The following is a 26,223-nucleotide window of genomic DNA, read 5'->3' on the forward strand; positions in this document are numbered from 1 at the left end:
AAGCTGGATTCTGTTACTTGGCCACCCCAAGCTGTGCAGAGCTGTTGTGGATTTCCTCGTATTCCCTGTTAACCCTGTGTGTGCAGTGAGCAACTGAAGCCCAGGCCACTGCAAGAACTTTCTGCACGCAGTCTGTGTAGGCAGACAGACACGGGGCTCTTGTACTGCTGTGCTTGTTCTGAGTTGTTGATGCTGACTGTACTTGTCCCTGAAAATGTCGGAGCGATCTTTAAGCCCTGTAGGACCAACTGTTGGTTTCCATTTCTAATGGTGAGCTGCTGCTAAATTTTCAGGAATAAATGGGATTCCCTGTGCAGGAGGAGCAGTTATCACATAAAAGACTTCTTCGTGTATTTGAACGTTGCCTTAACGTGTTCTTTTTGCTTTCCTCTTCTGTCTTAGATGTGACGGATGAGATGCTGAGCTTCTTCCTCACCTTGTTTCAAGGACTGAGAGTGCAGATGGGAGTGCCTTTCACTGAGCAGATCATACAGACTTTCCTAAATATGTTCACCAGGTATTGTCTTATGCCGGTCACTTTTTTATCTCTTGCAATGATTTGTCTTGGCTAGCTAACTAAACACATCCCTGTCCCAAAAGAAAAGTGTTTCACTTCTTCCTCTGTGTCCAGGGCTTACTCTAAGGAAAATGCTTCTAAGCCTGAGGTGACCAGTCCATGCACACCACACAGGCCATCGTGCAATTTCAGCTTTCCCACAGTCTTGGAAGTGTGTGATACTGAACTGGACTCTGGCATTACCTGTATTAGCCATTGTCTTTGTGCACCCTAATTGTCTCTAAAGCTTCTGTTAGGGAAAAGTGTCTATCAATCCTTAGTCAAGACCTACCTCCCTTCCATGGCTTACTGTGCTTGGGCTGTATTAGTTGTGGAAGCTTAGAGATGCTGTCTGCTTCCCTTTAAATTAGATCAGCGTGCAGATCTCGGGGAAGATTCCATCCAACAACTTCTTCATTTTTTTTGTTGTAGAGAGCAGCTGGCAGAGAGCATCCTCCATGAGGGGAGCACTGGCTGTCGGGTGGTGGAGAAGTTTCTGAAAATTCTGCAAGTGGTGGTGCAGGAACCAGGCCAAGTGTTCAAGCCTTTTCTACCCAGCGTCATCTCACTGTGCATGGAGCAGGTGTACCCCATCATCGCAGAGGTAGGACTGCTCTCACATCAGGTGAACGCAGAGAGGGAAGCAAAGGCCTTGCTGGTGCTGTGGGAGCAGGGAAGGGGTTTGTTTCCATGGGCTGTAAACGTCAGTCCCAGTGCAGGGAGAGGTGGGGGGGTTTGGGAGCAATGTGGGTGGAGGATTTTGTCAGGAATTGTCAAAGATGCTAAAAATACAAAGCAGGAGGTAGAACTAAACTGAATTACGTGTTCTTAGCATGATAGGATGATCCCGCAGTTGCTGAGGTCGATGCCTTCTGTAGAAGGAAATCCTTTGTTCTGGTGCCTGAGCTGCAGAGCACTCCCTGGTCGGCCACCAGACAGGACAGGGTGCTGCCAGCAGCGGGATCCAGGGGATAAGTGGGACTCCAGCACAGGAGCCTCTTCTGAGTTGTCCTTTCCTCCCAGCGCTCGTCTCCTGATGTGAAAGCAGAGTTGTTCGAGCTGCTCTTCCGGGTCCTCCATCACAACTGGCGGTACTTCTTCAAATCCAGCGTTCTGGCCAGCGTCCAGAGGGGAGTGGCAGAAGAGCAGATGGAGAACGAAGCACAGTTCAGTGCCATCATGCAGGTAACTCGCTTACAGTTGTCTAAGAACCCTTTCTGTAACAGAACGTGCGCTGCTTTTGGCAAGGCATTAAACATGCGGCTGCTGGGGATTGGACAATGTCCGGAGTGAGGTCTTGTGTGTAGGAACTGCTGAAAATGAAAATATTTGTGGAGACATCTTGCTGATGTGCTTGCAAGGCACACAGTGCCTCACTTAACCTTCCTTCCTCACTCCTGCTAGTTCCTTTCCATGCCTTCATCCTTGGCCTGGACCTAAAATGTTACCACTGCTGTCCTGTTTACTTCTGCTTTGATTCCATTAGGACAAATTGCCGGTGCAGGAAAGGTTTCCCGAACCCAAGATGTCCTCTGGTTTTATACAGAAACACAGAAAATAATCAGCCTGCTCGTGAGCAGCCCGTTGCAGCCTGCCTGGTGCGGGGCCCTTTTGCAGCACAACCCGCAGCGTGCTCACACTGTGCTCTGGATCAAAGAGCAGGTGGCAGTCAGAGGGCAGCGAGCCCAGAGCTGAGGGCCACGTGTCAGGGTTCAGGGGGAGGGGGGGCCTGAAGGGCTGCCCTGTCCAGGAGCGCTCGTGGAGGCTGGGTGCCTTCGGATGGACACGTGAAGAGGGAGCTCTTGTGCTGTGTGACGTGAACTATGCTGATACTCCTCCCTGGATTTTCTGTATTTTAGCATCTTTATGAATGGAGACCAGAGCTGTCTCTGTCCAGGGCTACCCAAGCTTCTTTTTTCTCCTGTAGAAGCGTAACATTTCCTCAGTTGCCTCAGCATCTTGTTTTGGGGAGGCGTTGACATAGCTATCTCAGTAACAGCTGCAGGCTGCTTGGCAGTGCTGGGCAGGTTTTACTCCTTGGGCACTGCTGCTTTGAGTGTTCTGTGGATGTTCTCCACTGCAAGAACAGCCACTGTTCTGTGTTTAGTGTTAGTAGTTCACGTGCTGGTTTCCACAGATCAGAGCCCAGAACTAGCCCAGTCCCATCAGGGCCATCTCTACCCCTCTAACAGTAGGTGACTAATGTGAAGGAGTAATCTTCTGTTCGTGATGGCTACTAAAATTCTGCTGCCTGCTTCTGCTCATCTGTACAGTGTTTCAAAGATGCTTTATCCCGCAGTCTGTGCAGGCATACCAGACTGCTTCGGTGGGATCCAGCAGACCTTGCTGTGGGATCTTCCCTGCTCCTGCAATGCCTGGGTCTGCCTCCCAGTCCCCACCCCTAACTTGTATCTTAGTGCAGTAACGTGTTAACCACATCTGCCAGTCACCTGGCTCTCTAGGTGTAGATATAGAGCGTGAGCAGTGAGCGTGTTCTGGCTTTGTTCACGCTCACCATGATACAGTGGGTGCCTCTGAGAAACAGACATATCCTTCACGAGTAAACCACCTGTCAAGGGAACCGTGCTCAGCATCTGTTGGTCCTTTTCAATGCGTGGTGATACCTGGTCCCAGCAAACCCAGCTTAGAAACTGTTCTGCAAGGATACGAGAACGTGGCCGCTAAAGTTTCGTCATTCCCCCTAGTCTGGCAACAGCAAGGTTGACTTCAGCAAACTCACAGAAGAGTTTGACTGGGAAGCAGCAGGAGCTGCCAGGGGTTTGTTCTCCTGGCACATCCCACCTGGACGCAGGTGGCAGGAGCCCGAGTCGTTGGCATGTGGGACAAACAACAACACAGCATTGCTACAGGAGATCTGCAAACAGATTCTGTGTGGTGCTGGGGTAAAAACATAGTTCTACCTGTCAGGTTTGATATTCATTATGGTATCAATCCCCTCCCTTTGATTCTACGTTGCAGGCCTTCGGCCAGTCCTTCCTGCAGCCCGACATTCACCTGTTCAAGCAGAATCTCTTCTACCTGGAGACACTGAACACCAAGCAGAAGCTGTACCACAAGGTGGGTCTGAGCTTCCCAGTGGACAGGTGCTGTCCTGAAACTGGGAGCAGTGCCAGGCAATGGGCAGTTAAAGGCGAGAGCTTTCCAATCCAAGGGGGCTGGAAGTGGCTTTGTGATGGTGGAAAGCTGCTTTGCAGGCTTCCAGATGGTTCACAAACTGAAGGTCAGGATTCAGAGCTTGTTCACTGCATCCTTTGTTTGCTGTGGTTGTGGTGAGGATGTTGCTGGTCAGAGTGGCACTGCCACCTCTGTGACACTGCTGCGCCGGGCACAGGAGGAAGCCCAGCTCTTTCCAGTCTCAGCAAGCCTTGGTCTGTGTCCTCCTGTGAAAATGAGGGAAAGCAAAGAACACGCACAGTGACAGTGCGACTTGTCTGAGAAAGCAGAAATTGGTGGATTGAGCAGTTCATCAGTGAGACAGTGATGGAGTCTCTCCATCATTCCCGTGTGGGCCAGCAGCAGGCTGCTTGCCATTTAGTTGGGTCACTGTGAGGTGGTTGCCCATTGCTGTCGTGTAGGACCTGTCCTCCAAGCCCTCTAATTTAGATTTGTTAGCTGCTGCCATGAAGAATGGGAGTTGCAATCCAGGTTCTTGCCTTTCTGGTTAGCCTTTGGAGGCAGAGTTTTCAGGTTTCTACCTGTGGCCACAACTCAAGGGCAGGCCGTCCTGTTAGCAGCCTCCTGTTCAGACATTCAGGCAGCCAGCCAGGTTCCCTAGGGACTCTGCTCTCTAGAACACTGTGTAGGGCTAAGTTTTGGGGTTTAAATGGGACTTGATACTGTTTCCTTAAATGCCAGTGTTTAAAACTTGACCTAGAGATACGAGGTAAGTGTGACCAAGTTCAGAGGTAATGTTGCAGCAGGTACTTGGGATCTTGGCCTGGCTCAGACTGGAAAATAATATCTGTGATCACAAAATCTTGCAGACCTCCCTGATAGCTCAGAAGCTGCAGGTGTTAGTGCCCCAGTGCAGCCATGCCCACCTGACCTCCATGAGCTCTCACTTCTAAAGTGATGCACTATGGTCCCTCCTGTGGGTAGGGAGGTGTTGCTGGCGTGAAGGTGCCTGACTATGTCCTCCTCTCACTGTGCAGAAGATCTTTCGGACAACCATGCTGTTCCAGTTTGTGAATGTGCTGCTCCAGGTGCTCGTCCACAAGTCCCACGACCTGCTGCAGGAGGAGATCGGCATCGCCACCTACAACATGGCCTCGGTGGACTTCGATGGCTTCTACTCAGCCTTCCTCCCCGAGTTCCTGGCCAGCTGTGACGGTGTGGACTCAAACCAGAAAAGCGTGCTGGGAAGGAATTTCAAAATGGACAGGGTAAGAAGGCAGGGTGCTGCACGGGGGTGCAAGTATTCTTTCCTCAGAGGGCACAGTGGCCAATAGCCATGGGCTCCTCAGTGGGGCCATTGTCACAAACACCTGCGTAGTCAGCCATGCCCTGGTGTAGGATTTTTCGCTGTAGGTAGCGAAGTTGCCATCTCATCTCTTGGACTTCCTTATTCTGTGGGAGTTAAAGCTCTAATATCTCATATTAGCATATTACAGCTGCAGCTGGGGAGCTGCCACCTCCCTCTGGAGCATGGTGGCAGTACGGGCAGCTGTCAGCCTGCCGAAGCTTCATTGCGTGTTGATGGTTCCTCTCCTGTAGGAGATGGTGGGGATTTGAGACCCCGGGTTGAAGGGGATAGGGAAGGAGCTTTGAGAGAATCACTGGGCTTTCAGTAGGCGATTGCTCTTCAGGGAAACCTGCCCTTGTGAGGGGCTCTGTGGGAGCAGGAGCCTTGGCAGGAGCGCGCTGAGCAGTTGCTGCTGCAGATGGCCGTGTCGTGGCCATTTGTGTTGTGCCTGAGTGCGCCGTGAGCAGAGCCTGGTTCTCTGCAGCCAGCTCCTGCTTGGAGCAGCCTCTGTTCCCCGCACGTGGGCTGCAGAAACTGAGGTTTCCTGGGCTCAGGTGCTGGAGGAGTTGCTGTTATTCTTGTGGATGGAGATACATGGGGTTATCCAGCCCTCCCAGCGCCGTTCTGTTCCCTGCTGTCCCGCGCTGCCTGTGGGTATTACCGTGTTTGCAGTACAACTTGGTGTTTGATCTCTTCCAGGATCTGCCGTCGTTTACCCAGAACGTGCACAGGCTGGTGAACGACCTGCGTTACTACAGACTTTGCAATGACAGTTTGCCCCCCGGAACTGTGAAACTATAGTTACTGCACTGGACTCGTGTTTCGATCACTGTAGGGAACGGATCCACGTCTCGTTTTAACCACCACCTCCTCTCCCCGCGGGTTTCTCAGCGCCGCGGGACGCGTTGTCTCGCAGGTGGGCACGTCCCTTCGGGTTCACGCACCACGCTTCCTTCTCTCCCATCCCCAAAGGCCGCAGCTGGCTCGGCGCCGGCTGCAGGATGCGTCTTAGCGCCCAGCCGCGGGGCACCGCAGCTCGCCGGGCCTCGCCGGACCCACGGGGAGCTCCGTTGCACCTGGAGGTGGCTGTGGAATCGTCCTGAGAGACCTCGTGCGTACCAATCATGAGGCAGAAGCGCCAAAGACTGCTTCAGGCCTTCCTCCCTTCGCGTCATTCCGCCCTCCTGCCCCTGCCCGGCCCCGGGAGGAGGAGGAGGCTCGTGATGTTGGGACTGTGATGCTGGGACTGTTCGGGCACTTCTGTCACTCCCTTTGTTTTTTAAATTGCCTTGAAAACCTCCCCGCTGTCTGTGGGGATCAGAGACTTCTTCGGGTTGTTTTTTTTTTTTTTTTTTAAACGTTTTCTCATCATTCCATTGTGATACTAAAACAACATGCTTAATGGAAATAAAGTGCTTACTTTGTTGTTTTAAATAACCTCCCCTATGTTTTAGTTTCCGTGCAGGCTGTCACCAAGCTGTGCCGAGCGGCTTCACCTACCGCCTCTGCTCCCTGTTTCCTGCTGGGATCTCCGTTCCTCCAGCATTCTGCTGTCTGAGTGCATCAGGGCCTGCAGGAGGAGCACCCTGCAGCACACAGGGTGCCATCACAGGGGGACCTGGCCTTGCCCCTGCAGCGTGAGGTTAAAGCCCCAGTCCCCATTCAGATGGGGTGAGATGTCGGGGCAGCTCCCTCTCCTTGTGTGAGCCTGGAGCGTGTGTTCTCCTCCTGAAAACCTGCGCAAATTGGGGTGTAAAGGGAGATGGCTGCACACAGGCAGCTGGCAGGCCTCCGGGCTGAGGTGGGCTGCTCCCAGCACCCGCGGCTCCTCCAGGGAGCTGCTGGATGAGGCTTCGCCTGCCCCGCTGCCGCCGTGGGGCTCCACACTGGTGCTTCTGCTTCTTGCAAAATGTTTGGTTGCTCTTCTCTGTTTGCTGACGGAGGGTGAAAGTGCGTGTTTTTCCCCGGCCGAGCCGAGGATCAAGGGCAGCAGCTGGCAGGGGGCCAGAGCCCGGCTCGGACCTGCGAGCCCCGGTGCTGACAAAAACCGCTTCTCCCTTCTCTGGTGTCTGAAGTTGCTTGTTCCAGATCCACGTGTTTTCCCCAAGGTGTTAGCAGGCAGAGCGGCCGCTCACCTCGCTGTCCCGGGAGGGACCGGGCTGGGGCCAGGAGCCCGTACCCGCTCAGCCCGTTCCCCCGCAGCCCTCGGAGGGACGCGGGACGGCTGCTCCCAGGGCGGGGGCTCCCCGCGGCCGCGGCTGCTTTAAGGGGAGGGCCGAGCCGGCCCCGCCGGGCTCTTAAAGCCTCCCCGCGGGGCGGCCGGGTCCGCTCCGAGCCTCCCGCCCCGGCCATGGGCTCCCTGGGGCGCTGCCTGGCTCGGGGGCTGCTGCGGGGGCAGCCCGGCCTCTGCCTCCCCCTCGGGCCGCCGCGCTGCTACGGCTCCGGTGAGACCCGGCCCCGCCCGACCCTGCGGGCTGTCCCCATCCCCGTCCCGTCAGATCCCTATGCTGCCCCTGAGGACCCGGTCCCCATCCTTTCTTCTGTCCCCTCCCTGCCTTGTCCTCGGGGACCCTTCTCCCCATCTCTTTCCTGCCCCCGTGGTCCCGTAGCCCCATCCCCTCCTGGTGCCTCCACTCCTTGGGGTTTGGTGCTGGGATCCCCGGGCGCAGGCTGGGGCTGCCCTGCTCCGTGCGGGGGAGGCAGGCGCGGAGCATCCCCGGGGAACGTGGGGCGAGCGCTGGGAAGCTCTCGCTCGGAGCCATCCCCTTTTCCTGTCCTGGTCCCTGTCCCAGGACACACTGTCCCCTGCTCCTCCTGCACAGCTCTGACAAGGCCGGGGGCACTGGTCGCTGCCACCAGTGGGAACCACAGTGTGCCTGTCCCGTGTTGTACTCACGCATTACTGGATGCGTCCTCAGGGCTTGTTGCAGCTTTGGGGCACGTACCCCCACCCCTCCCCCCCCCCCGGACCCTGCAGGGGACATCACAGGGACAGCGGAGATGGGGTCAGGGTTGGGGCACGGGAATAGGGATGGGAAGGCGGATGGGGCTCTGCAGGAGCAGTGACCCCGTGCCCCATAGCTCCCCCGGAGCTGCGGGAGCAGACGCTGGTGCTGGTGAAACCGGACGCGGTGCAGCGGCGGTTGGTGGGCGATGTCATCGGGCGCTTCGAGCGGCGCGGCTTCAAGCTGGTGGCCATGAAGCTGCTGCAGGTACCGGCACTGCGGGGGGGGCAGGGGTGTGCGTGGACCCCCCCGGGTGTCCCTGCATCATCCCCTCTTGATGCCGCCAGGCGGATCGGGGCCTCCTGGACCGGCACTACCAGCATCTACAGCAGAAGCCCTTCTACCCCGCGCTCCTGGCCTACATGACCTCGGGGCCGCTGGTGGCCATGGTGAGCAGCCGCCCTCGCCCCACAACGTGTTGCCCCATTGTGGGGCCGTGGGGCTCAGCCGTCCCTGTCCTACAGGTGTGGGAGGGCTACAACGTGGTGCGCTCCACGCGTGCCATGGTGGGGGACACAGACTCAGCGCAGGCGGCGGCGGGGACCATCCGGGGGGACCTCAGCATGCACGTCAGCAGGTAAGGACACGGGGGGAGGGGGTGGCACCGAACCCCACGGCCACGTCCCCATCCCTGCGCAGGAACGTGGTGCACGCCAGCGACTCGGTGGAGACGGCGCTGCGGGAGATTGGCTTCTGGTTCCAGCGGGACGAGCTGGTGGCCTGGGAGAGCGGGGACAGCCAGTACACCTATGGGCCCTGAGGGCGCAGGGACCCTGCGTCATTAAATGCTGCACCTCCCCTGCTGCCCTGCTCCTGTCCTTCACCGGCACTGGGATGTGAACTGGGGGGACTGGGAGGCAGCAGGAAGTGCTGGGGGCACTGGGATGTCACTGGGGGGCGATGGACAGCACTGGAATGTCAATGCAGAGGAACTGGGGTGGCACTGAGAGGCACTGGAGTATCATTAGGGAGTACTGGGGGCACTGGGATGTCACTGGAGGACAATGGACAGCACTGAGATGGTACTGGGGTGACACCAGAAAGCACTGGGATGTCACCAAGAAGCGCTGGATGTCACTGGGGGGCACTGGGATGGCATGGAGTGGCAATAGATGGCACTGAATTGTCATCGTGGAGGCACTGGGTGTCACTGGGATGCGCTGGTGATGCTGGGAAGAACAGAAATGGAGCTGGGAGGGTACTGGGAAGCTCCAGGAGGCACCAAGAAATGCTGGGAGCGCTGGGATGCCACCAAGAGGAGCTGGGTGTCACTGGGGGAGCACTGGGATGTCACTGGGTTATCGCATGGCAGCCCTGGAATGGCACTGGGAGGTCACGGGGGAGTGCTGGGGGGCAGTGGACAGCACTGGGCTGTCACTGGGACGATACTGGGAAGTGCTGGGTGCCAGGGGGAGGCACTGGGAGCCTCTTGGGATTGCGGGCGCTCTGGGGCGCCGGGGCCGCCGCTGGGGCCACGCGGGTGTCGGCGGGCGGCGCTGCGGGCCCCGCTAACAGCTGCTCGCCGTTGCCAAGCGACGGCTGCTGACGCCCGCGCATGCGCGAAGAGCGGCGGCGCGGCCGGAAACTACATGTCCCGGCATGCTCCGCTCCCCACTACCGCTCCCGTCGGGCCTTGCGGCGGGGCGGGGCGTCCCGGCGTGCCGTGCGCGGGCGCGGGTCGCTCGGTGTGGCCGCCATGGCGCAGCGCTCCGCCGCCTCGCAGCCCCCGCCGGACGTGGACACCGACGACTGCCTCGGGGAGTACCGGCACCTCTTCAGCCCCGACATCCTAGCGTGAGTGCCCGGGGGCGGGGCGGGGTCGGCGACCCGGCCCGGTCCTTACATCCCCTGGTTCCCCCCCCACAGGGGCCGCGTGGCGTTCATCACCGGCGGCGGCTCCGGCATCGGCTTCCGCATCGCCGAGATCTTCATGAGGTACGGGGCTGCTCGGGGCGCCGGGCCGGGCCCTGCGCGGGCTCCGGGGACCGCTCTCACCGCCCCTCCGTTGCAGGCACGGCTGTCGGACCGCCATCGCCGGGCGGAACCAGCAGCGGGTGAACGAGGTGAGCGCGGGGCTGCGGGGAGAGCTGGGAGCGGCACTTCGGTGCCTAAAAGTGGAATTTAACAGGGCCTGATGTGACGGGACGAGGGGAAACGGCTTCAGACCGAAAGAGGGGAGATCTGGTTTGGATATAAGGAAGAAGTTTGTTCGAATAAAGGCGGCGAGGCACCGGCACAGGGTGCCCGGAGAGGTTGCCCGGATTGCCCCATCCCTGCAGCCCCCCAGGGTCAGGCCGGGTGGGCTCTGAGCGCTGATAGAGCTGGGGGTGCTCCGTTCATTGCAGGGGGTGGGACCAGGCGGCCTTTAAAGGATCCTTCTGGCTCAAACCGTTCTGTGATTCTATGAGTTCCCCTTCCCTGGAGGTTACGTGGGTGGAGCGGGTACCCCGAGCCCCAGCATCCCAGTTGGGCTGTAGCTGCCAAGTGAGACAAACAGCCCCACGTGTCTGATCCCAGGCTGCGTTTTGGCTGAGGGCGTTTCTGTGCCTCACCGCCAGCTCGTGCGCTGCCCCGTGCTGGAAGCGGCTGCAAGAGAACGCTGCAGGGACCGCACAGAGTTCACTGAAATATAACAAAGAGCAAGCTCAGTGCTTGGGAGCGAGCTGGCACCACCCGGCTGTCTCCTGGAGGTCGTTAGCGCTGTCGTTGCGCATTCTTTCGTTCTCATGTGTCAGAGAAACAAGCCACAAAACTCAGCAGCTTTTTTAGCCTTGAGGGACTGGAGTCTCCTGAGTGCACAGGGACTTGACCTGTGCGTGCCTCGTGGTCGGCTCAAAGCTTCTCAGAGAACAGCCCGAGGAGCCCGAGCAGGCACGTGGAACGTCACCAGCTGTTGTGCAGAGTGTGGCTGAGTTTGTCCCTGGTGCTCGGGTTGCTGGGGAGAGGCGTGTTCCTAACCAGAGCCTTGGAGGTGGCTTCATGCGGAGCTGCCTCCTGTGCCTTGCAGGCAGAGTCCTGATAACCGCTGCGTAGCGTTTGCTCTCTGACCCACTGACGTTTGGGATCTAAAGGTTACTTTTTTCTGAGACCTGTCAGAATACCTCGCTGGGGTCCAACCTTTGTACTTGCCCTGCAGAGCTGTTGCTTGGGCTGTGCTGTGTCCGTGAAGGCCGTGGAGGCAGTTAGACTTAGCGAGCTGTGGCTACGAGGCCCACGTGGGACGTGACGTGTGGGAGCTTTCTGTGGCTCCCCCAGGTGCCCTGGCTGTGTTTGGGCAGTTCTCTCCCTGGCCCAAGGGCTGTGTTGTTTGTTTTTGTTTTAGAAACATAATGGCTGTGCTGGCTGATGAAGTGCAGCTGTTTCTAGGACAAGACGTGACTTGTGTTCTTGTGGGCAATGCCCATGCTTGCTGCGTGCTGACAGGGATGCAGCTTCTGCCACACTTCTTGCTTGCCTGCGTGAGATCTGGGTCCGACCCTTACTGAAGAATGGAATCCCAGAAAGAATCTCGCTTTTCTCTTTTTCCAGGCCTCAGAAAAGCTTGTGGCAGCCACAGGGCAGCAGTGCCTGCCTCTGTCCATCGATGTCAGGCAGCCGCAAACCATCGTGGCAGCAGTGGACGAGACACTGAAGCAGTTCAAGCAGATTGACATCCTGGTTAATGGTGAGCCACTGGAGCGGGCAGCGGGAGGACTGGCACGGGCTGCCTGTTAGGGAGGGTGTTCTCCAGCACGGGGGCTGCATTTGCCGTGCCTGGCTTACGCTGCTTCACTCTGGGAGCATCTGGGCAGCTGGTGTGAGCCCCTGAGAGCAGTGCAGAGGGGATTGGTCTCAGAGGAACCAGAGAACCCACCTGTACCAGTCTCACTGTGGAACATCCCTCCATACCGAGAGGCACAAGCTGTTATTGGGGCTGTTTCCACTTCACCTCCAGCCAACCCCAGCAGTATTGCTCGCTGTCCCCCTCACAGAAGTGTCCTGTACCTGCTGACTGTGACCCCAACTGCTTGTCCTCAGGTGCTGCGGGAAACTTTCTGTGCCCAGCCAGCGCTCTGTCCTTCAATGCCTTCAAGACAGTGATGGATATTGACACTCTTGGCACCTTCAACACCTCCAAAGTCCTCTTTGAGAAATATTTCCGTGTAAGTGTCTCCTGGTAAGGAGGAGGTTAGTGCTGAGCAAGCCACACTTCTGAAGAATTCGGTGAATCATAGAAGGCAGAAGGGAGCACAGCACTGGTCTGTCAGCCTGTGCCACCTGCCCTGCTCACTGAATCCGATCCATTCCCTTCTGGGGGCTGCAGCCCCTGTGCAGAAAGTGGAAGCTGTGGTTTGATTCCTGCCTGTCCCTAGCCACAGGGCTTTTACTTGTGTAGCACTTGTCTGTGCTCTGCCACCTGTCTGGGAAGAAGCTGTAAACTGCTGCTCCTCTGCATTTGCTTGGTCTTTGCTCGTTCTTTGTGCCTCCCACTTCTTTGGCAGTGCCTTGCTCAGTGAGGCCATGTGATGTGTTGGCAACACAGGTGTGTCTGTGCCCGCGCGTGACCTCCCCTCCAAGCCTACCATGCTCCTATGTGACCCTCATGCCACTCCCTCCTAATTCTGCATCTCCTTTCCCTCCCCAGGACCATGGCGGGGTCATCATTAACATCACAGCAACTCTGAGCTACCGTGGGCAGGCCCTCCAGGTGCACGCCGGATCTGCTAAGGCTGCCATAGGTACCCAAGTGCTCCTTGCTGGGTTTCTGCAAGCTGTATGGGGCCAGTAAGGAGGTTCCTGGATATGGGGGTGGGAAGATGTCGGTGATGGGAGAGGTGAATACAATGGGAGAGGTGAATACAAATCAGTGCAGTGCTGCACATGCCTATGTTTGATGCAAGGCTCTTTTCCCTTCTGTGGCCCTTTGCTCTTGGCCAAAACCTCCCTTGACTTTTTCCCCTTCCCATAACAGTTGCTGGAATGGCTTTGCTCTCCTTTTCTTATTCCTCTTGTAATCTCTTCCCCTTCCTAGATGCTATGACCCGTCACCTCGCTGTGGAGTGGGGTCCCAACAACATCCGAGTGAACAGCTTGGCACCAGGCCCCATCACGGGCACCGAGGGGTTCCGGCGGCTGGGTAAGGCCCTGGGGCTCCTGGCTGTGCCTCAGCCATGCTCTGCTGCCATCTGTCTGGGAGGGGACCACCACGGACCACACAGCTCACATGGCGTGCTGCAGGTAGCTGCTGTGCCTGGGGGCTCAGCTCTTGAAGTCCATCTGCGAGCAGGTGTTCGGCCCTGGAGGCTGGGAAAGCTCAGAGAGGTCACGCCTTGAGCTCACTGTTACAGCATCCAGTTACAAGTGTCACAGCTGTGCTGGAGATCCCTTTACTGAACTCTCTTTGTCCCTGGGCCATCCCTAGGGCTGTGCCAGCATCTCCTTGAACTTCCCTGGGGCTTCAGCAACTGACACCATGCAAGCAGCACTGCTGGATGGTCACGTCTGGCAGGCAGTGGCGATGGGCAGGAGTTCCGTGGTCATAGCTGGCTCTTTCTCCCATCGTTTAGGTGGAAAATTTGCCAAGGACTCAAACCAGTTTGACACGATCCCCCTCCAGCGCGCGGGGAACAAGACGGAGATCGCCCACAGTGCGCTGTACCTGGCGAGCCCCCTGTCCTCCTACGTGACTGGCACCACACTGGTCGTGGATGGCGGGAGCTGGCTGACCTCTGCCAACAGCTTCTCCGCCTTGCTGGGTATTGCTTCATCCTCTGCTAAACTCTAGGTGACGTGCCTTTCCCCCTCTGTGCGATTAGAGCAGGGCTTGTGTCGGAAACCCTGTTGCCCTGTGGTATAGAGGCTTGGCTGCGGTACCAGTGGGTATTGCATTGCCTTCTTGCAGTGCCCTGGTCGTGTTGTGCCAGGTTCTGCCTCTCCTGAGGCTCAGGCCATCGTGCCATACGTGCCACAGCAAACTTTGGGGGTGCTGGGCTGTCATGAGCGGGTCCCAGCGCTCCCCTGCACCCAGTTCCTGCTTGAGCAAGCGAGGGATGCTGTGTGGGATGAGCTGTGGGGTGGGCAGATCTCCTTGTTCCTGCTGGAGGACGTTGTCTGGGCGCCTCTAAATGTCCCCTGGGGCAAGGCAATACCCCGCTTCTGTGCCCCATCAGCAGGCTTGGGTGCGGAGTCCTGACGGCCTCTGCCTCCCCTTTCTTCCTTGCATGAGTTACTGCAGCATGTCTTGTCTTGGGGTTGCATCGCACGCAGGACTCATTTTTTGGCTCATTTTGGGAGCTCGTTGCCAGGCTGGAAGAGCAGTCTCCTGTCACCCCACTCCTCCTGCGTGGTCCTCGGGCAGGGCCATGCGTACTGACCTCCCTGCTGTCTTGCAGATGTCTGGGCTGCAGGAGCAAACAAAAATCAATGATGGGCAGCATGGGATTGACCGACGGACAGAAATTGGACCGAAGGCTGCTTCCTTGGGACATCTCGGGGTGGCATCACCCAGAGCGGGAGCTGAGAGCTGCTGAGAGCAGCGATGCGGTGACACTGCTGAGCCCGCTCCTGCCTGGGGGAGGGAGCACCAAGGATGCTGCGGGGGAGCAAGTGTCCCCCAGCTCTGCACTATTACAATCTTCTGAGCTGATGTGGCTGAGATTGCGAGGATAGTAGGGGGCAGTGGGCTGTGGTGCTCGCTATCTTGTCTGTTTTTTTCTTTCTGGACTCCCAGTCCTGGATATCTGTCCTCTTCTTGCCCTCGCCCATCTCTGCCTGGGAGCAGCACGGGACCCCCACAGCAGCTCCTTTTTGGGTGGGGGCATAGCTCAGCCCATTCCGCATTGGGGAAAGCCATGCACTTCCCCTCTGTCATTGCTTGCTGCCAAATCTGCAGCTTGTCCTGCTGGGACAACGAGATCAGCCACAGTGCCCAGAGCATCTCTTGCTGGTAGCAGGAGCTGGCAGCTGCCGGAGAGAAACAAGGAGCGGGGTGGCTCTTGGCAGAAGGGACATCTTCATGACCTCTGGGGGCTCGTGGCTGGAGCAGCAGCACCCTGAGGCTGGTGCAGAGGTGCCTTGGATGTCCTTTCCCTGGGAACAGAGGAGGTGGGAGGTGAAAGCTGAGCCTGAGCTGTCTGTCTGTCTGTCAGCCCTAATGGCTGTGACTCCAATCTCGTGCTGTCCCCTTTCTTTCTACAGAACCCGCAGCTGAGGGTGAATCGGGGGCTAGCAGAAATTCGGCCCTTTCTGAGCAAGGGCGCTGAGCTGGGGAGCTGCAGGGGCTGCCCTGGCTGCGTGCTGGGAATGAAACGTGTCCGCAGTGCCCTCCTACTGCGGACAGCAGGTTTTAAGCTTATCCTGATTTCTTATTAATCTAGTTTGTAACGATTGCTGAAGATTGTTGGTTTTTTTCCCTACGTGATTGTAGACTCGACAGGTTTTGCTCCTTCCTCCAGGCCGCAAATAAAGAGCTTCCAGCCTGAGCTGTGCCGCTTCTCCTCTGTGCCCCTGGGTGGGGGGTTGGTCCCCCAGCCGTGCTGACCATTCCAGCTCCCAGCAGCCAAAGCTTCGCGTCTGCTCCTCGTCCTGGGTTGCAGCGAGGAGAGGACGAGCTTCAAGGCACCACGTAATGTCTTTGCAGCGACACCTGCCCCCCCCCCAGCTGGTGCTGCCCGCTGCGTCCCTGGGCAGGGCTGGCAGGTTGTAGTGCGGGTGGGGGACGCGGCTCGCATCTTTTGTCCCGTCTTCCCTGGCTGTGCCCGTGCAGGGCAGGTGCTGGCAGGTGAGAGGCTACAGCGGGGCGACGGACGCCGAAAGGAGCGGCTCGGGCGGGCGCCGAGGAAGGCTTTGTCACCGCGGCTGCGCCCCACGTGCTCGTTCCCCGCGCGGCCCCTTTAAGGGCAGCCTCGGGGGGCGGGGCTTCCGCTCGGCCCCGCGCCGCGTCGCGGTGGGTTGAGCGGGGCACGGCGGTGGGCGAGTGACGTCACCGCGCGGCTACTGCGGCGGCCGCGGGGGTAAATCCGGGGGTTCGCCGGCGGCTGCTCCGCGAGCGGCGGCGCGGGCGGGCGGGCGGGCGGACGGCGGAGGGCTCGTTTCTCGGCGCCGCCGCCCCTCTCGTCGCTCGGGGCCGCCCCGCAGCATCGGGCGGAGCCGGCGCCGCCTCGCACAAAGCCGGGCGCGGGCGGAGCCGAGGGGACCGCACCGACGGCGGCCCCGGCCGCGATGTGAGAGGGGCGATGGCCGCGGGGCATGGCCGCGCCGCGGGGACCAGCCGGGCAGGGAGCCGGGCAGCGGCGGGGCGGGGGGCCGAGCGCTGCCCGTGAGCATGGAGCCGCCGGCACGGCCCCCGCCGGCACCGCCGCTCCGTCCCGGGCCGCGGTGGGACGAACCGGGGCCGGAGCCGGGAGCGGAGCCGGAGCTAGAGCTGGAAGCGGAGCCGGGGTCGGAGCCGGAGCCGGGAGCGGAGCCGGCCCTATGGGCGGCTGAGCCGGCAGCGGGGACGCCGCCATGGGCCCCCCCGGGGCACGGGGGCTGCCCGGAGGACGAGCCCCGCCTGCGCCCCGTCTTCGACGCCCTCGACCGCGACGGCGACGGCTTCGTGCGCGTGGAGGAGTTCGTCCAGTTCGCCACAGCCTACGGGGCCGAGCAGGTGAGGCCGGGGCCCGTCCCCCGACGCGGCGGGGCCGTTCCGAGGACCGGCTGCCGGGTCGCCGCGCCCCGACGCTCCGCGGCCGCCCTGCCCTCGCACCTCCTGCTGCCGCACGATGCCCGGCACCGCGGGGTTCTCGGGGCGGCGAGCGGCGGAGGCCGCGTGCTGTGCCCGGAGGCGGTGGCTGCCGTCCCTCGGTCGGGCTCCGGGTGCGGGTGGACGCTTCGTGCCGTCCCGGGGCTGACCGTGCCGGGCGGCCCGGGGCTGCGGGCTCACGCGTCGCCCGGTCGTGCCGCACCTGAGCGCTGCGTTTGCCTTCTCCTCGCTGCCCCGCAGCACCGTGGTGCGGTTCCCTTGCGGCGGATCGGATGCGGTGTAATTTGAAGCTGTCCGGCGTGACCTAAAATGGAGCGGGCCGGGGCCGGGTTTGGTGCTGCCGGCAGGTACCGTGCGGGATGGCTCGGTTGGAGGCGGTGCTGCTGGAGCCGCTCGGTGCCCGGCCCGCTTGTGCGCTCAGCCAGAGCCGCGCTCGGATTCTCAGCCGTGCCGCCGCGCCGTGTTCCAGCGGCATGACAAAGCAAATTACCATGTGTGAAGGAGTGCTGGGCGGAGGAGGGCTTTTTGTCCGCGTCCTCGCGGTAAAAACGCCCCCTGAGAAGGATGCGGCGGTGTTTCTTTGAGACAAAACCCCTGTGACGAGGGGATGCCCGACGTGCCGGCGGGCTGCGGAGGGGCACGGCACAGCCGGCGTTGCTGTGCCACGGAGCAGGCGGTGCCGTGGTGCTGGGGGAAGCCGTGAGCAGCCAGCACCGGGAGCTGCCCTGGCCCGGGCATCCCCCGCTGCTGCTGTCCGGGATGCTCCGGATCCTGCCTGGGGTCTGTCTGGATCCAGGTGGGGTGTCCAGGAGGTTCTGGGCAGCTGGGAGCGGCCTGATCCAGCTGGGCTGTACTAACAGGGCTCTCCTTCCAGTTCCTTCCCACGGAGCGCCGTTCTCAGCAATGCCATCCATGCTGAAATACGTTGTGTGTGTTCTGTGTGGTCACTGAGATGTGCAGAGCGAGCGTCCCCTGCACCAGGAGCAGGCGCAGCTCGCCTGGCATCACGGGGGGCACCCGGGGGCTGCCCAGCTCAGTGCTGCCTGCTTGGCTGCCATAGTTCCTAGCTCAGCACTGAGGGGAAGGACCCAGCTGTTTATGCCCTAAAAGCCAACGTGCTTGTGAATTTCAGTCTATTTCTTTTTTCTCCAGATGATGAAAATGGGGAGGTTTGGGGCTCGGTTGTTGCTGAAGGCCTGTTGTTCCCCGTTGGTGTGGGATGGCAGTCTCAGGTGGGGGCACGCCTCCCGAGGAGGTTTTGTTGCCTCGTGCTGTTTGTCTCATGCACTCAGCCGTTGTGCAATAACCCAGCCCGGCCAAGCTCTGTTTGCCCTCGTGGGCGCTGGGCTCTACCTGTCCCCACTGCAGCGGCCGAGTGCTTCCTTAGCAGCTGTGCTCCCCGCTGGGAATGCTGTGTTGTGTAGGGAAGGAGGAGGAGCGGCCGTGGAGCACCAGCAGAAGCCCTCCTGCTGGCATCCCGGATTTTCCTCTTTGGTTTTGATGTAGGAGACGACTGGAGGCGGAGGAGCCTGCTGCATGAGCATCCCCCCTGCTCCCTCTGTCCTCTCCCACTCACCCCTGAGATCTCATCTTTTGCAGCTCTGACACGAGGGAACCTCACTATCCCCCTCCCCACCCCCATCTTTGAGGGCTTTACACCCTTGGAGCAGAGGAACCGCCGGCTTCGCGTACCGAGGGATTCCTGCGAGCGTCTTGCGTGGATGTGCAGGCTGCAGAGGTGCGAGTGGAGCTTACATCGCTTCCAGCTGTGCTGCTGCTCCTTTCATTGCTCTGATTGCTGCTGGGCTTTGCTGGGAGCGGAGCTGCAGCGCGGTGCTGCGGGCTCGGGCAGGTGGACGGGGCCCTGTGCTTTGGAAGGGAAGTGGACCTGGAGCTGTTCACTTGTCCTGGATGGATCTTCTGCTTGGGTGCAGTGGATCCCGGTGAGGTGAACATGGGATGTGCAAAGAAGCGCTCTTATTTGTAAGCGTCCCAGGGACTCCATTAAAGGGATTATTTCTGCGGTGTGGGGGTAGGGCGGGTGCCTTTTTGCTTCTCCTGTTAACTTGGCTCCGAGCTCCTTGACAGGGCCCTGTTTTTGGCTGGGAATGGCTTAGGAGCGTATTGCACCGCGGGCAGATCCCTGTGATAACAGCGCTTTGTGCATTAGTGGCTGTCGTCAGCCCCATGGATCACCCGCCAGAGCTCAAAGGAGCAGCGTCTGCCTGGGGTGACCGTACCCCATCCGCCAGCTCCTCTGAGAAACCTTTTTTATCTGCCCTTATGGCACAGAGGTATTTTGGGAGCTCAGATGCAGCCCAAAGCCTGGGCAGGAGGGCAGGGAGCGGGGCCGGGTCCTGGCAGGGGGCTCGGGGTGGTGGGGGTCCTTGTGTCTGCCCCCTGCTACCTGCCGGGAGCTTTGCACCCACAGCGCTGGCCGGGTGGGCAGCGAGGGGGCAGGCAGAGCCCGTGCGGGGCTGCGCTCTGAGGGGTGAGAGCAGAGGCTGAATCCTGGAAGGATTCCTCCCTGTGAGGAGCAGGGTGGGCTCCTCCTGGGGCTGTAACCAGCAGAACGGATCCGGGACCGCTGCCCCCCCGGGATGGGGCTGCAAGCAGCACGCAGCGGGTCCGCGCTCCGAGCCGTGTCTGCCTGACACCGCTTCAGCTGTAAACACTTCCAGAGCGTTTCATAGCTCTGCTATCATTATGTAACCCAATACAGCCAGTAATTGAGAGCCATTACACCAATTGCCCGCGTCGTTTCTCTCGATTTTACCCCCGTTTCGACTTCCCCTCACTGCTTGTGTTCAGACGGGGTCGGCTTTGAACCTGGCTCTGGGGCAGGGAGCGATGCTCTGCACCCCCTCCAGGCTCCTTCCTGCTGAGACGCCCCGGCCCGGTTCCTCCGCGTGAGCACGAGCAATTCTGAGCTCGGTGAAACCGTATCGCACGCCGCAGCGTGGCACTTCCCCGCGCTCCTGCTCCCTGCAGCGCAGCTGGGGGCCGGCAGCACGCTTCTCGCTGTGCTGGGCCCTCACCGGGGCTGCAGCACAGAGCGCGTCCCAGCAGCTCCCGGTGCATCCTGAGTCACCGGGCCCGCGGCCAGCAGGACGGCAGCTCGGGGCGCTGTGTGGGATGGGGCTGTGCTTTGCTGTATCTCGCTGCTGCGCTCGGCTTGTCCGCCTCTCCCACTGACGCAGGCGGCGGACGCGGCCTTGGGGAATGGTGAATTTGTGCTTCCAGCTGCTCCTGCACGCCGAAAGCGTTTCCCTCTCCCACTGTTCCCGGTGCAGCACCTGCCTGCTGGACCCTGCGGGCAGCAGCACCTCCCCCTGCTCGGCCCCGTCCCACAGACCCCCCTCCCAGAGCCCCTTTCCAGCCCCACATCCCCTTTCCAGCCCCGTTTGCTGCTCTGGGAGCACAGCGTCTCTCATTCCCTCTGACACGTTGGGTTTCATTGTGGTGTAGAAATTGGGACCTGTCTGCGAGGGCCTTTTGCAGGCTGAGCATCCCTCACGGCGTCGCCTTCCAGAGCAGCGTGGTGATCATCTGATTATTTCTTAATATAGACATTTTTACCGATGTGCTGGTTTTCTTCAGAAAAGAGAGCTGCTGCTCCGTCTGCACCAACACCCTTTGGTGCAAGCCCGGTACCATTAGCTGAGGTTGAGTCACTGCTGCTTCTGAAGGAGGTTTTCAGCTTGCAAGCTGCAGGGCTGCTCCGGGAAGGAGCAAAACCCAAGGCCGGGAGCTGGAGCCGATGACCTGGCAGGGGAAATCCGCTTGCTGGAGCCCAGCAGGAAGCTCAGGCTGAGCAGGAGGATCCCGGAGCAGCAGTGCTCGCAGAACAGAAGCTTTCAAGGGCAGGAAGCGGGCGGTGAGCGTTCCCTGGCAGCTCTGCCATGCTGTGGGACCGGGGGCTGCTGGAGACCTGCTGGCTGAGGGGCAGCGAACCGGAGGTGGGTTAGCATCATCCCGGCTTCTTGTAGGGATGTTGTGGGGCCGGTGCTTGCAGCCTGCAGCCCTCAGTCCCCTGTACGTGACACCTGGGGCTTGTTGCTGTCTGTGCTTCGGCTCTGTCGAGATGCACGCTGCAGGGGTGGGAGCCTTGCACGACAGCTCCTGTTCCTCTGGATGCAGCCACGTGTTTGGGGAGGGCTGGCAGCGGGTTTCCAGCGTCGTTAGAACAAAAGCTGGAAAACAAAACCTTCCCCGTCCTGGAGGGCTGAGGGAGAAGAACTGTTTCAAGTTTGGTTGAGCAAATGAAGGTGTTCAGTACGGAGCTGAGTCCTTCGAGTGCGTGACAGGGGCAGGAAATCTGGAATACACGAGGCAAACATTTGGATACAAGCGTTTCAGTGCGACTTCTCCTTCCTGCTGAGGTTCTCCAACCACCCTCGAAGCTGTTCCTTTAAATGTTGTTACGCTTCGGCAGTAACAATGGAGGCACAACTTAGTCACACCTGAGCTACGAGCGTGCATTTATAAGCACGACAGAGCTCAGTGGAGGAGGTGCAGGGAATCCACGGAGCTGCGCAGCCCAAAAGCCCCATACCCCCACCTGTTTTGGAGGGGAGGGTGTGCTCAGGTTGGATACTGGGGAAAAGTTATTCTCAGGAAGAGCAGTGATGCAGGGGCACTGCTGCCAGGGAGCGGTGGGGTCACCGTGCATGGAGACGTGCAGGAACCATGGGGATGTGGCACTGAGGACGTGGTCAGTGGGCACGGTGGGGTGGGCTGGGGTTGGAGCTGGGGGTCTGAGAGGTCTTCTCCAACCTGAGTGATTCTGTGGACCTGGGGGGTTTCTCCCAGCATCCAATCAGTTGCACGTGGGAAACGTGGGCTCCATGCTGAGCTCTGCCTGGATGCAGAGCTTTGTTCTGCCCTGTGAGGGTGGCAGGAGGGGGCTGGGCCCTCGGCATCCTCCCTGATGTTTTTGGGGCCTTGGAGCAGGGCCCTGGCCGGGCTCAACCTGCTGCCTTCCTCCTGGGGCTCCGCACAGGGCAGTGCTGCTGCAGCCCTGGCCGAGTGCCACCGCTCGCAGGATAAATAATGCAGCTCTTGTGCTGCTTCCTCACAATTGACCATTGCCTCTCCCTGTAATGGGATCTGCCCCCCTGGGGGGTATTTTAGAGGTTAGTTAATTAGGTGTAATTGCAGCAGAAGAGAAGCCTGTTCTGGGGTTCCGCCTGCTTGCCGTAGTGCCAGATCCTTTAACAAATGGCAGAGTGGGTTCCTAGGAACGTTGCTGGGGCAGATGTATCCCCGAGCTGCCAGCCCTGCATGGAGTTTCACCAGTGAAACTACAGAGGTGCAGCACTGGGAAGGGCATTTCTGCTCTGGGTTCCGCGCAGCCCCATTCAGATCACAGCAGCAAACTGGGACGGAGCAGCGCTGAGTTCTGCTCACATTGTTGGCACATCCATTGCCCGGCACGGGGGGACGGTTGTGGACTTAGCCCAGACAAATGCAGCATTAAGAGGGATCCGTTCATTCCAGCTGGTTGCATTGCAGCTCACTGACCCGGAGGCGCCCAGGGCAGCGCGGTCTGCAGCTCGTGCAAGCGCCCGGGGGTCTGAGTGCAGTGCTGCCAACACAGTGGCACATCTCCAAAGGTAAAGAACGCGGCTTCTAACTTCTGTAATTAGCATTTAAAAACATATATATACATTTTTTTTTTTTTTTTCTTGAGAGGATGGGTTTAGCCTCCGGAGGCAAAGTGGTAATTCACAAACAAATGAAGATGCTGCTTCGTGCCCTCCAGTAGCAGGGCAGAGGTGCTGCATCCACCTGCACGAGCAGGACCTTGCTGCTCGCCCTTGCCCTATTGAGCTCTGTGCAGCACCTCAGGCTGAAGAGCTGGATAGACGTAAAGAGGAGAGCGTCCAGCCTGAGCCCTCCCCTGCTTGTCAGAGCATCCATGCCTAAAAAATCCCTGCCTTTGGCAGAAATGTCAGTGTGGCACTCAGCTTTCTCTCCGCTGAAGTTCTGTGGGCTGCCCGATGCGTGCTGCCCCATCCCATGCTGCAAAGCAGGCAGGCTCGATAGGCAGCCTGCAATGCAAAGGCTGAGGGTAAGCAGAGGGGTGGGCTGGGTGAGGCTGAGCAGAAGGCCCTGGGCTGGCTCTGCACGTGTTAAATGTAGCATGGAGCCTTGCACCAAGCCAGCAGAACCGCAGGCAGCAATAAGGGGAGGTGGAAGCAGAGGCTGCTAGCGGCTCGGCAGCTGGATGAGAGCAAGGTTTTGCCTTGTGTCGTCCAAGCTGAATGAGGAGATGTGTGAGGAGCGACGGCGCAGTGACTTGCAAAGCTGCTCAAGCAGCTACAGAATAAAGCTACAGGGAACCTTTCTGGGCTGCCTGCGGCCACGTTCTCCTCTTTGGAGGAAAGGCATCGCTCTGGGGTCAGGTCTGGCTGGGGGCGGCAGCGAGGAGTGCCTGGGTAACCGGAGCTGCTGGGCTGTGCTTCCTGTGCCCCCTGCAGGAATGCAGGCCTGGGGCTCCGTCCTCACCCCGAGCAGCTGCTTCCAGAGCTGTGCTGCGAGCACCTCTGTGCAGGACCTCTGCCTTACTGTGGGAGGGCTTTTCCAGGTGAAAGAGTGATGTGTTTTGAGCTGCTCGCAGGTTCCCAGCAGTCCCCAGTCAGCGCTGGCTGCTGCCACCGGGTCGGAGCATGGGGCCGAGTTGTAGCACTGAATATCCTGAGCCAGAAGGAGCCCACAAAGACCATCAAGGGCATCTCCTGGCTCCGCAACCCCAAATTTAAGCCCTATATCTGAGATTCCCAGGGGAACGTCTTCATCTAGGGGTTGTATTTAGGCTAAAGCCGAGTCCCAGCCAGCAGCGTGCTGTGTCGGGATCCAGCCTGCTCGCTGCAGTGAGGACTTGTCCCCCAGTGAGCTGCTCTGTTGCTGCTGGTGGCTCAAGCAATGGCTGTGTGGTCCTGCTGCATCCATCCGCTGCGTGCTGGAGGTGTGCAGCGCCAGCAAGGCCTGCTGCTTCCTTTTCCTGCTCCTTGTGCTGCTGAGCTGGCGGGGAATCCCTTCCCTCCCTGGAAAACCCCCGGGTCGTGCAGCTGCCCCAGCCTTTGTGTCAGTGCAAATTTGGAATCGTCACCGCTGGTTCAGCTGAGGAGCAAAGCTCGTTTCTTGTTGGAAGGCAAAACGCTGCAGTGTGTGTGTGGAGGTGACGAGGCATTCCCATAGCATCCCAGGGCACGATGGTCTGCCTGGGCTGGGCTGCCAGCACCGCAGCCCTTGGGTGAGCGGGGTCTGCAGAGGTGGCAGCGTGCTGCACAGGGTGAGGTGCTGGTGTGGCATGGTGGGGACGGGTTGGTGGTTGGACGAGGTGATCATCTTCGTGGTCCTTCCACCCTCAATGGTTCTGAATGGGAACCGCAATTCATCTCTCCCCGGAGCAGCAGCTGGCTGATGCTTAGCATGGTTTCCATCTCTCCTTTTCACCTGGGGTTCACATGGGCTAATTAAATCATGCTGTACCCTGTGACCCCTCAGTGTTTCGAGCTGCTCTCTGCACGCAGGACCACGAGGAACCGCTTTGGGTTTTGCTCTCCGAGCACGCCCTGCCCTGTCCCCAGTGCTGGGATCGCCCTCGCTGTGCCCTGGGATGTCCCAGCCCCGCGGCGCTGCCCGGCTCATGTCCCCCCTCCAGGCATCGTCTCATTGTGCGAATGTTTCAGCTGGGTGGCCTCCATTTGTAACGTGGAACAATTCGTGATCACCAAGCCCTCTTAATTGGGCCCTCCTACTGGGCAGCCTGATAATGAGTTTTCCCAGTTACGAGAGGAGCTCTTTTAAAACACAGAAATGAATAAATCCCCGTCGGAACAGGGCCGTGCTTGGACAAGTGTGGCACTCCCCTATTCCGAATCAAAGCAGCAGTTCCCGTGGCAGCCAAGCGCTGATGAACCCCCCCCAGGTAACGCTGCTGTTGTGCTTGCAGGTGAAGGACCTGACGAAATACCTTGATCCCAGCGGACTCGGAGTCATCAGCTTCGAAGATTTCCATCGGGGGATCAGAGCCATCAGAAATGGAGGTGAGCTGGGTGCGCTCCGTGTGCTGCTGTCGTAGAGCCCGGCTGCTCCGAGGCTCAGCGTGCACCAAGGACATGTAGTGCAAGGCGTGAGGGATGGGCTGTGAGCTCATTGCCTGGCAGAGAACCCAGCAGCGGGCGGCAGCTCCGATGCAGCCCTTGGTGTGCTTGGCACAAGAGCTTCTGAGCACCCGTACCATCAAAGGCCATCGATTCCCATGCAAACCACTTGGGTTTTCTTGGTTGCCCATCCCTCCCCCTGCCCCGTCGGTGCAGCCCTGCCCGCAGCGATGGGCATTGCAACTCCCAGTTCTCCTGATGCAGGAGGAAAAGCAGCACGCTATTAATTTGTAATAAATGGCTACAGGAGTCGAGCGCGTTTGTGAAAGCTCTGGCTTGTGTTTCTCCTCCATAATTCATGGCTCTAGCATTGCGTTCTATTAATTGAATGGAGAAAGCAGGTCTGGACGAAGCTTTTAAGATCCTATTTATTAAGCTAGTGAGAGATTGCTGCGTGTTTATGGTGGTGGTTAAGCATGGCAGAGCTCTCCGATGTCGCACGGCGCTGCAAAAAGCTGAGGTTGAGTCTGACCAGCTGGGCTGTGCGTGCTGAAACGATCTGCAGGGCGTGTTGCTGCTGTTGAGGTGCCCAGTATCGACCATCCCTTTGCAAAGGCAGAAGAGGTGGTGCCTGCTGCTGGGAGATCCTTTTAACGAGGCGTTGTTCATTAGCTTGGCCTTTTTTCCAGCTCGGGAGAGCCCTGTTGCATTTCCTGGTAGCCTGCAGCTCCCTCGCTGTGAGCGAGAGCTGACGTGAGGGTTTGTTTCGGGGGATGCTCTGCTTTCCCTTCCCTATCCCCACCTCCTGGAGGCTCTCCCTAGGGGAGCAGCCCTGATTTTCCTCAGCTCCTGTGGGCTCGCCTGGCACGCCGAAGGCGCGGTTACAAAACAAGCAAAACCTGTGCTGTCAGCTGCTCTCCTTACACCTGCCTCCGTGTCCGGGTGGCCTGTATGTGCAGGGAGGAGGCTGAGCCCTGTGCCAGCTGCCTGCGTTGTGGCACACGCCGATGCCGTGCTCCTGGGGCTGGGTTGCAGAGCAAAGTGCAGGCTGAGCGCTCAGCCCGTGTGCCAGCTGCACGCCGTGCTGCAGCGATGCTGCGGGTCCGAGCCCTGCTGCTGGCAGCTGCTGTCCAGCAGGTGATGCTGACCGTGGGGAGAAGGAGCAGAACAGCTCGGGCGCTGAAGAAGCAGGATTGGAGATTGCAGTGAGAGGATCTTAGCCCGTTGTGGCTGCCTGGCCATCCACCCTTCCCAAAGAGAAGGCTTTATGGGAGAACGCGGTCCTCAGCTGTACTGACAGATGGCAGAGAACCGCCTCTTTTAAAGAAGCGTTGACTCTTTTTTTT

The 26,223-nt window shown here is 59.4% G+C and overlaps 4 protein-coding genes across 9 annotated transcripts in view; all 4 read left to right on the plus strand.

The window, feature by feature from the left end:
• XPO6 (exportin 6) overlaps nucleotides 1–6,473 on the plus strand; it is a 49,102-nt gene extending 42,629 nt beyond the window's left edge. For both annotated transcript variants that reach the window (XM_021411362.1, XM_021411361.1), the window contains exons 19-24: nucleotides 403–517; nucleotides 989–1,160; nucleotides 1,580–1,741; nucleotides 3,536–3,634; nucleotides 4,729–4,959; nucleotides 5,739–6,473. In XM_021411362.1, the coding sequence (XP_021267037.1) occupies nucleotides 403–517; nucleotides 989–1,160; nucleotides 1,580–1,741; nucleotides 3,536–3,634; nucleotides 4,729–4,959; nucleotides 5,739–5,840 (881 nt within the window). In that variant the 3' untranslated portion in view covers nucleotides 5,841–6,473. The remainder of the gene's footprint in view (nucleotides 1–402; nucleotides 518–988; nucleotides 1,161–1,579; nucleotides 1,742–3,535; nucleotides 3,635–4,728; nucleotides 4,960–5,738) is intronic.
• Nucleotides 6,567–9,513, plus strand: LOC110405774 (nucleoside diphosphate kinase, mitochondrial-like). The gene is made up of 5 exons (XM_021411432.1): nucleotides 6,567–7,483; nucleotides 8,121–8,251; nucleotides 8,332–8,433; nucleotides 8,509–8,621; nucleotides 8,684–9,513. Exons 1-5 carry the CDS (start codon nucleotides 7,390–7,392, stop codon nucleotides 8,802–8,804), a joined length of 561 nt encoding a protein of 186 aa, XP_021267107.1. The 5' UTR covers nucleotides 6,567–7,389; the 3' UTR covers nucleotides 8,805–9,513.
• DECR2 (2,4-dienoyl-CoA reductase 2) lies at nucleotides 9,590–15,504 on the plus strand. 2 transcript variants are annotated; one of them, XM_021411413.1, is made up of 9 exons: nucleotides 9,590–9,838; nucleotides 9,911–9,979; nucleotides 10,056–10,107; nucleotides 11,573–11,708; nucleotides 12,062–12,186; nucleotides 12,669–12,762; nucleotides 13,056–13,160; nucleotides 13,591–13,808; nucleotides 14,416–15,504. In XM_021411413.1, the coding sequence occupies exons 1-8, from the start codon at nucleotides 9,600–9,602 to the stop codon at nucleotides 13,806–13,808; spliced, it is 1,038 nt and encodes a 345-aa protein (XP_021267088.1). In that variant the 5' UTR covers nucleotides 9,590–9,599; the 3' UTR covers nucleotides 14,416–15,504. The 2 variants fall into 2 exon arrangements, with proteins under 2 accessions (XP_021267088.1, XP_021267087.1); XM_021411412.1 differs by having other exon boundaries at nucleotides 13,591–13,779.
• Nucleotides 16,297–26,223, plus strand: part of RAB11FIP3 (RAB11 family interacting protein 3) — a 44,483-nt gene continuing 34,556 nt past the window's right edge. The window contains exons 1-2 of one of the 4 annotated variants that reach the window (XM_021411387.1): nucleotides 16,297–16,670; nucleotides 24,727–24,820. In XM_021411387.1, coding sequence (XP_021267062.1) covers nucleotides 16,347–16,670; nucleotides 24,727–24,820 — 418 coding nt within the window. In that variant the 5' untranslated portion in view covers nucleotides 16,297–16,346. Of the gene's footprint in view, nucleotides 16,671–21,457; nucleotides 21,481–21,549; nucleotides 22,382–24,726; nucleotides 24,821–26,223 lie in introns of those variants that run through there. The other 3 variants (XM_021411380.1, XM_021411383.1, XM_021411382.1) reach the window with 3 other exon arrangements.

Source organism: Numida meleagris, chromosome 13 (genome assembly GCF_002078875.1).
Source record: "Numida meleagris isolate 19003 breed g44 Domestic line chromosome 13, NumMel1.0, whole genome shotgun sequence".
Taxonomy (NCBI): Eukaryota; Metazoa; Chordata; class Aves; order Galliformes; family Numididae; genus Numida; species Numida meleagris.

What these genes read in the sequence shown, in the direction of transcription:
- LOC110405774 (XM_021411432.1), top strand. Translation starts at nt 7,390, where the DNA reads ATGGGCTCCCTGGGGCGCTGCCTGGCTCGGGGGCTGCTGCGGGGGCAG. An exon ending in TGGCCATGAAGCTGCTGCAG is followed by an intron (nt 8,252 to 8,331) that starts GTACCGGCACTG and finishes TGATGCCGCCAG; the next exon opens with GCGGATCGGGGCCTCCTGGA. An exon ending in CGGGGCCGCTGGTGGCCATG is followed by an intron (nt 8,434 to 8,508) that starts GTGAGCAGCCGC and finishes CCTGTCCTACAG; the next exon opens with GTGTGGGAGGGCTACAACGT.
- DECR2 (XM_021411412.1), top strand. Translation starts at nt 9,600, where the DNA reads ATGCGCGAAGAGCGGCGGCGCGGCCGGAAACTACATGTCCCGGCATGC. An exon ending in ACCAGCAGCGGGTGAACGAG is followed by an intron (nt 10,108 to 11,572) that starts GTGAGCGCGGGG and finishes CTCTTTTTCCAG; the next exon opens with GCCTCAGAAAAGCTTGTGGC. An exon ending in CGAGGGGTTCCGGCGGCTGG is followed by an intron (nt 13,161 to 13,590) that starts GTAAGGCCCTGG and finishes CCCATCGTTTAG; the next exon opens with GTGGAAAATTTGCCAAGGAC.